At 41.3% G+C, this 8173-nt stretch overlaps 1 protein-coding gene across 4 annotated transcripts in view; it reads right to left on the bottom strand.

Annotated features, from left to right (window-relative positions):
- Positions 1-2283: 2283 nt before the first annotated feature.
- The window catches only part of SPIC (Spi-C transcription factor), a 30150-nt gene continuing 24260 nt past the window's right edge, over positions 2284-8173 (bottom strand). For all 4 annotated transcript variants that reach the window (XM_054188817.1, XM_054188819.1, XM_054188816.1 and 1 more), the window contains 2 exons: positions 7899-8007; positions 2284-4440 (listed from right to left, as the gene is read on the bottom strand). In XM_054188817.1, coding sequence (XP_054044792.1) covers positions 4013-4440; positions 7899-8007 — 537 coding nt within the window. In that variant the 3' untranslated portion in view covers positions 2284-4012. The remainder of the gene's footprint in view (positions 4441-7898; positions 8008-8173) is intronic.

Here is an 8173-nt window from a genome sequence, read left to right as displayed (position 1 = left end):
GTCTCCTTCACAAAGCCTGTAAGGTTGTCAATGTAATCCCTGCATACAGGAATTCAGAAGTCTAAATCTGAAAGATCAGCTTTGTTTCTTCTTTGTGTGTTACCCTCAGCAGTGTTGGAAGCCACTGCAGCCATATTTATTTGGGAGAAGGCACTGAGCTACAGCTGTAAAACTGACTGTTGTCCAAGGTAGTTCACGCAGAGTTGTGGATCTGCTGATGTAATGTACCTGCTTTAATTTGTGGCTTTCATATCATCATCTCAGTCACAACATTTTCTGTATCTGCCACAGCTGGAGCTCTCCTGGTAATAACTTCAAAAGGAAAGGTGTTGCTTCTGCCACATCTGCAGCAGCGCTGTGCACCAAGATGAAAAAAATTAAACATGGGGAAAAAAAAAGAAAAAGGATGTGTAGAGAGTAGATGACCAGGAGGCCTGCAAGCATCACAAATGCAGTGTGAAAAGCTGTCTGTTAGTGCCATCTTGTGGGCCCGGAGCCACCCCCATGCCCAAGAGGCAATGCTCTTCCCACCAAGGTGCAACCCCACCTCACACCATCCTGGCTTGAAGCACAGGGACCTTCCATCAGAAGGCAACACCGGAGCTGCAGCAGATACACAAGGCTTGATGAGCTGTAGTCACTTGAGCAAAGGAGACCTGTGTGCTGGGGAGAGGCACCAGCCCAGCACTCACCCGGGACTCTCTGATCTTGTCTGCCATGTCCGAACAGGGACCAGGCTGCAAAGTCAGGACAAGGGGTGAGCAAGGAGACTGCCCAGATGTCTAGCTACTCCTATGCAAGACGATTTCTGCCATCCCTTCAGAGGCATACTTCACTCTGAAGGGCTTGTGCCCTCATTAAGTGCCTGAAGCATCATGAGGCACAGTATTAGTTACATGCAGAACTTCAGTATGGGGCACCTTGATCAGACTGGGGTATCCTTTAAAGCAGGGTACTGAGAGTGGGAGCTGAGAGGAGCCCAACTTCTTTCCCCACCCCTAGGCCCTGTCCCAGACTCTTCTGAGGCAAGATACAGCCTTTAAATCAGAGGTGAGTATGAAATATAGGAAGATGGGTGGGCAGGCAGACTGCTTTCTGGCCCAATTTGGCTACTGGGGGTGAGGGGAAAGGAGACAGGAGAGCTACAGAGGCGAAGTCAGCAATGGCAGCAATGGGCCAGTTACCAAGAGTTACACAGATGGCATAAAGCTGCTGTCTTGGAAGCCGCTTTTCATGTTTCCTCTGGGTGCTTGGCACCATCACACCTCCAAGCCTGTGCAGATGGAAGGGAGGAGATGCAATGCAGTGGCTGAAGGTGGGAAGACAGTGATAGAGGGTTAGGTGCACAGGGGATTGCATTGGGAATCAAAATGCCTTACAAGCACCCACCTCAGTTCTGTTTAGATCTCCACACATAGCCTGGAATTTTCCTACATGGAGTTACACGACAGGATCCTGCAAATACTGAGACTAGCAGTAGTCTGATTTCCTACATTTGGTCTTGTGTCTTGTGGTATGGCTATTAATTTACCATGACTTTATTGAAGTATCGCACAGCTCAGAAATGGATATGGTCTTGGGTTAAAGACGTTGAGAAACAATGAATCCACCACAACCCTTGGTGTGTTGTTTCGGTGGTTAAACACTTGCACAGTTAAAAACAGCTACAACTTATTTCAGACTTATTTCAGTAAGTCTAAGCCCGTGCTTCAGATATTTGGTAACCCTGTGCTTTTGCTTATGATTTAACCTGTCTTTGCTGGGTTAAAGCATGGCTAACAGTCAAGAATATTTTCTGTATGTAAGCCCAATATCAGTGCATTGCACAGTTAAATATCCTTCTGTATAGCCACAGAACTACAGTAGGAGTTTCTAAAATCTTTCCAGGTACATTTGATTGGAGGGAGCAGAAGGAAGGGGGCTACCTATTTTCAAGGGAATCTCTTTCTAATGGTATCAGTCCCCATGGTTACTCCAGCAGCTGAAATCTGTCTCTTCCTATCCACAAATATTACGATTCCCTCGTTTCTGCTCTGTCTGAATTTCCTTCAGTTCTTCTTACCCCTTATGCTCTTCTCTTTCAGCCCTATACTGTTGTCCCAGCTGAATCTATAACATTACACCTGGTTACGAGTTCTATAGGAAGTAAATGCTGATGTTTATCCCTAAGTTAAAAAGGTAGCACAGAATCTGAATAAGTATTTATTTGCTTAGCAAGTAGATGAGGCTGAGGCAAGTGAATCTAAACATATTAATAAAGTAAGCATTTCACACAAAGCAGACTCTTAACCCAGTGTCTCTTACCAGCTTTGTAAATGACATAAAGTTAGTGTGCAACGGGTGACAGATACGGAGTAACTAAACTGTGCAGATTCTTGGCAAATTTATGTACATTATGATATTTGAAATGTTGTATTTACATTTCTGCTCACACAGTGAAGGTATCCCAACTGAAAGTTCTCAGTCCTTTGTAAGACTTAGACTCCGACTGTGTTCAGTGCTACAGCAGGATCCAGATTCAGTTCCATAAGTCCAGCAGCATTCTTGGGACTGTTTTGTAGTAATGTTTACATTTTACAAGACACTACACTCAAAATGAAATATTAACAACACAGTTATGACCTTCTTATTTTGGCAGATGTTTACTGACTTAAAATGCAGGTCTGTTTTTAGTGCTATATAACATGCTTCAGATTTCTAAGAGTCTACGTCACTTAGCAAAGTGCTAACTCAAAACCTTGAATTTTGCTTCAGAGAGTGTTGCATTGTGTCTATTACATAAAATGATATCCCTCTACAAGTCAGCAGGATTTAGAGCAAGGGGTAACTGTCAAAGTCAGCGAATTTCATCAAACATATCAGGCTACCATTTATACCTCTCCACAGAAATTAATTTTGTCTTTATTAATATCTGTACCTGCACTCACTTGAAGGAAAATGGAGGACTTGGAGTTGAATGCAGTTGAGTGGAAGTATTTTGGCACAACTGACAATTCATATGATGATACAAGTTGATCAGGCAACAGAAGTATGAGACAAAGTAGATTTATAGGTATCATCCTGGTGTAACGGGCAAGTACTCTCTTTTTACCTAAATTTAGTCCTTCTTCCCCATGAAGAGAGTATAAAATCACTGAGCCTTTCAGCTACTTTCCTATGTAGGGAAAGAGCTGGAGAAGTGCAATTGTATTTATATGTATGTTATAACTCCAAAAGAGGTTATAAATAACAAAGCTATGTTTGTTAGGTGAGTACAGAACTTGTGAGTGAAAGTGCAGCTTCTCATATTAGTGGGAGAAGAACTGTAAATAACTTCATGAAAAGCATAATCCTTTACTAACCCTCTCATGGTATGGTCACTTGCCCAGTGAATCCACTGCCAGCAGTGAAATGTGCACCTGGCAATCCTAATACCATATGTCAGGATCTGTGCTAAGATATGTTAATTTAAGTGATCAAGGATTAACAATTTAGCCAACAGGTGCGCCTTCATGTGGACTCTATTGTTCAGCCAGGCATTCACTCAGAAAATGTCTCTTAATAAAGAACATTGATGAAAAAGCACACAGTAGCTTCATGCAGTTGGCAAATCTCTTCTCTTTCTAATTCACATGCACCCAATGGATAGAGAATGCATGCACTAAATTCTGATTGGAAAAGTTTGGGATATGCATAAAACTTCCAATGAGTATTATCAGGGTGGGGTCTTTGATGTCCACTAACAGACAAAAGTCTTGATCCTGATCTTGGATATACCAGCTTAAATCTGAAGTAATTCCTCTGATTAATGTCATGGAGAATAGAACGTCCCCTACAGCTGCTGGTTTTCTTCAATAGTCAATGACCATTTATCATTAACTTCAAAGGAGCAAAACTAGGCCAACATCATTTTTAAAACCCTCCTCTTCATGTGTTTGTATGGTATCTTAAAGGAAAAGCTATGTACAGAAAAGAGTTCCTGTGCTGGAAAGTATTACTAGCTGACAAAGGCCTGTTTATGTGAAGGACGTGCCTAGCTGTTAGCATGCTGTAATGCATAACCATTGTTATACATGTAGTTGTTGTAACTGATCCAGTCATCTGCACACTGATATTCTTGGTTAGACTGAATGTACGGATGATAAACTGTTTCTTTTCCCAAGAAGTAAGATGGAGCAAGTCTCTGTAAAACAACAGCACTGAACTGGTATGTCAGCTTCCTTCGAATTTTAATGATTTCACCCGTTCTTCCATAATTCCTCAGTGCTCTGGCCATTTTCTGATATGTCATGATCTTGCGGTTTCCCTTTCTTTCTCCCCACAGCTCTGCAAGTTTCTCCTTGTTTTTGGAGACAAACTGAAAGACACCATTGGGCTTATCCACCCATTGGATGCAGTTTGCCATAGCTGGATCATACAGAGACTCGTGGAGGTACTCAAACAGTCGAAGTTTTTTTCTACCTATGAAGAAATAAAGTACAAAAGGTCGGAACAGAGCTCATACTTGTTTAAAAAGATGAACAGTTGTCTTTTTCCTGGAAAGAATCTTACAGGCAAAAGCATAGGTAAACCTAATACCCCATCACAAATTAAAAGATCAGCAGAAACTATTCAATGGAAGACCAGCAACAGCCAATGGGATGATAGCTCTGGAATGTACAGATCTGTGGTGACAGAAAGGGATTTGTTCATTAGAATTTCAAGAGCAGGTTATTTGGGGATCATGACAAATATCTGGCAACTTCACTGTGTGGTAGGTCTCAGAAGCCACTTTCAGCAGTCTTCAGGTACATGCTGTGCAGGTGCATGGTCAAGGAACCCACTGCAGGAAATTACATCCTCAGACAATGCAGGAAAGAGGTTCTGGAAAGCCAGTTTGAATGTTTTTGAATAAATGTTTTCCCTGCTAAATAAAAACTCAAAGATTTCGAGATGACTTGATTTTTGTCAGGTCTATTTCAGGAATGTTTTGGGGATGCAAGGTAGTCTCTGATATAAGAAAGGGTGAGTGAGCGAGCAGGAAGAGCAAGCTAGTTTTGAACCATAAACCTCACCTAGTCAATAAGGAGTTAGACCTTCTGGTGTGCTGCAGTTTTCTAAAAACTTACAGAAGTGTCAACTTGCATTCCCATGCAGAATAAAGCAAGTTCAGTACTGCAATATCTCTCGGTTAACTCAGTGCTTCTCCCCACAGGCTGAGCTCTCAAACTTAAGTTCACTAGTGAGGCTTACTTAGTTTCACTTAGGTCTTGTGGATCCCTCCCACTGAAGTACTTCTAGTTCCCTTCACAAAGCCAAGGGTGATCGAGAAGTTGCCATAAGAAGGAAGAATTGAAGATTATGAGACAAAGAGGAACACTTTGCAGAAAGGGGAGTGCATGCAGAAGAACGGCTTCCACTTTAACCAAAGTGGAAACAAGCAGCTGCACCTAAAGTTCATAAAGTCTTGTCTTGTGTGGCTATTTTAAAATAGGAACAGGGGAAAAGTGACAGTTGCTAAGGAACACTGAGGTCAAGCCAAGACATCTGTTAGGGATGACAGTAATTCTGCATCTGGTGGTAAGGAAAGAGGAGAGAAGTGACAGTCAGACTGGGAAGAAGAAGAGCCTGAAATCAGAGGTACTTTCCAAAAAATTAATAAGTTTCATTATCTAAATAAAAATTGCCCTGTGACTAGAAGTACATATTCTACTGGAAACACATATAGTATTACCAATATGAGAAACTTAAAAGCAAACCGCTGAAGGACACTGCCTAGTCACGGTAAAGACTTCTTAGTAGGTGGCCTCCTTAGGCCCCCTCCAACCTGAATTATCCTATAAACCTATGAATCTATGGCAGAACAAATAAGATCAGGGGAAAATCTGCAGACTGCTGCGGACTGAGTCTTCGCTGGAAAATGATAGTGTAGCCATGGCTGCAGCCGCATCTGATTTCATGCTGTCTGTCCTCTTAGTTCAGCTGTCATTTCTGCCCAAGCTTTTATTTCTAGACACATCGTCTCTAGCTGATATCTTGGTTCGAGAGGGCTTATTTGCTCTTATGTGTTAATGCAGCTATGTTTCTAGAGCTCAGCTGTTATCCCCAAAGTGCTACACAATGCGGATGCACCAGTTTGAGCTGGGGTTAGTTCACAGATCTTTGTACTGCACCTGGTTGCATAAACTAGTGGTGTTTGTTACCAGGCCCTAAACATCAGTCTAAGCCAGCAGTCTTCCTTATGTGTCTACAGTCTGCAGGTTTCTTATGTGGTCACTGGAGAGAGGCGGGGTCCTTCAGAAGGTGTTTCAGAGTGTCTGCTTTAGATTTCTGTGCTGATTTTCCCCGAAGCAGCCTAATTCTCTCCGGGTGTGTCTAATTCAGGTGCATTTTTAAGTACCTCGCTTGGTTGTCTCCACTCACAGAGCTTTAGTTCAGATCATGGAATGGCTTGATGTGCGTGAACTGGACTCCTTTCAGAAGAAATTGAACTCAAAGATGCTTTCCAGAAGCATATCTGAATCACTGCAGCTTTCAGAACTTGCAGACAGCCTAGAGATTGTCCTAAATAAACCCTTGTGAAACAGTTTAAACACATACTTTGGGTCCTCAGTACTGATTGTTTCATCTACAGATCTATCCCTAAAGGGCCACACTACTTTCTGTAGACTTAGAGAAAAAGTCTCATGTCTCAATAAGAAGCCAGGAGGACTAAATTTATTTAGATAGAGTGCAAGTAGTCCCCCAAATCACAGTTTCTGTGGCCATGGGCACAAAGAAACCCTTAAGAGGACACAAAAAACCCCCATAAGAATAGTCAGTCATTTTGAAAATTTATGCAGTATGGCCTTCAGGAAAAGAACACTGATAATAATGTAAAAGAAATATGAAATAGGAAATTATGTTTAACAGAGCAGTAATGACTGAAGGTGAATTCAGACACTGACATGTCAAATTCCCCAGTGCAACACTGGGTAAGATTTAGAAAAGCGACATTTCTGGATTGAAAGGTTTTCATTTGCAATGGTTCATTTCAAGCACTAGAAGTACAGAACTTGAAAGGAGAGGCTACTCTTCCCATGGTCCCAAGGAATTTGTAGTAGTAGTAGTAGCTATTAAGCAACAGAAACCGCAGTGTTCAGCATCAATGGGAAGAGACAATACCAAAAACTGACACCAAGTGGTTAAAGCTGAGAGAAGGGGATTTCGAAAAGCAGCAAATCCAGGAAGCTACTCAAAAAGACCCGATAGTCAAAAGTAGGTGCAACAGCTCAGAGTGGAAGCTGCGTAAATCTCATCTAGCAGACTCATAGAAAGCACGCTGAGTCCCAAACAAAAACCAAAGAATGAATGCAATAAACAAATGAAATACTTTACGGACCAATGTCACCGCATCTATTCTTTGCAAAATAGATATCCACTCAAATAAAGTCAACCAAAAGGAGCACAAAAATAGCTATGAAAATACACAGTGGAAGTGACAAAAGCTAAGAGGTAATTTGAATAGTAAACAAAGAAAGGCACAAAATCAGATGCAAAAATATTAATGTACGTGAAAAACCTTCAAGAAAACCAGTCCTTGTTGGACCACATGAAATAAAATAAGCTATTAAAGTGGATAAAGATGTTATTGATAGCTAGATAGCTAGACTTCTGTGCATCAGACTTCATCCCAGATGAGATTTGGAGTGAAATACACCTCTGGTTTGGTTTTCCATGTACTAAACATGACGACCAAATAAGATAACAGATTTATCTTACCTTATGAGATTTGGCAGATAGGAATTGAACACTAGCAGTTGTATTCTAGTTACTATTAAATGTTAACTTACTTTTTATCCTGTGAAGAGTAAAAAAATTAGGAAGAAGGGAAAGCATGATTTGCTGAGATTTTTAAAAGTAATATAATGTACATATCAAGACACGCTCTTTCTACACACCTTTCCCTGCTTTTGGCTGGCCAGCAGCAGCATGCATCACTTGGCTTTCTGGAGTATTCTGCAGCGTATGGTAGACAGTCTCATCTGTGTAAAAATCCCCTGCACTGTTCTTCAAGAATTAAGACAACAAAGAGTTACTAATAGAGTACATTCTCTGAGGAAAAAGAAACTTGTAGTAATTAATTGCCTGAAGCTTTCAAAATGCAGCTTTTCATCACCTGACCCATGGAAGACTTTTCTCAGCCACAAAGGCGTGCAGTGTACTGAACCAGTAA

The sequence above is a fragment of the Rissa tridactyla genome, chromosome 1 (assembly GCF_028500815.1).
Source record: "Rissa tridactyla isolate bRisTri1 chromosome 1, bRisTri1.patW.cur.20221130, whole genome shotgun sequence".
In the NCBI taxonomy this organism is placed as follows: Eukaryota; Metazoa; Chordata; class Aves; order Charadriiformes; family Laridae; genus Rissa; species Rissa tridactyla.
This window is presented reverse-complemented; position numbering and strand designations above follow the sequence as displayed.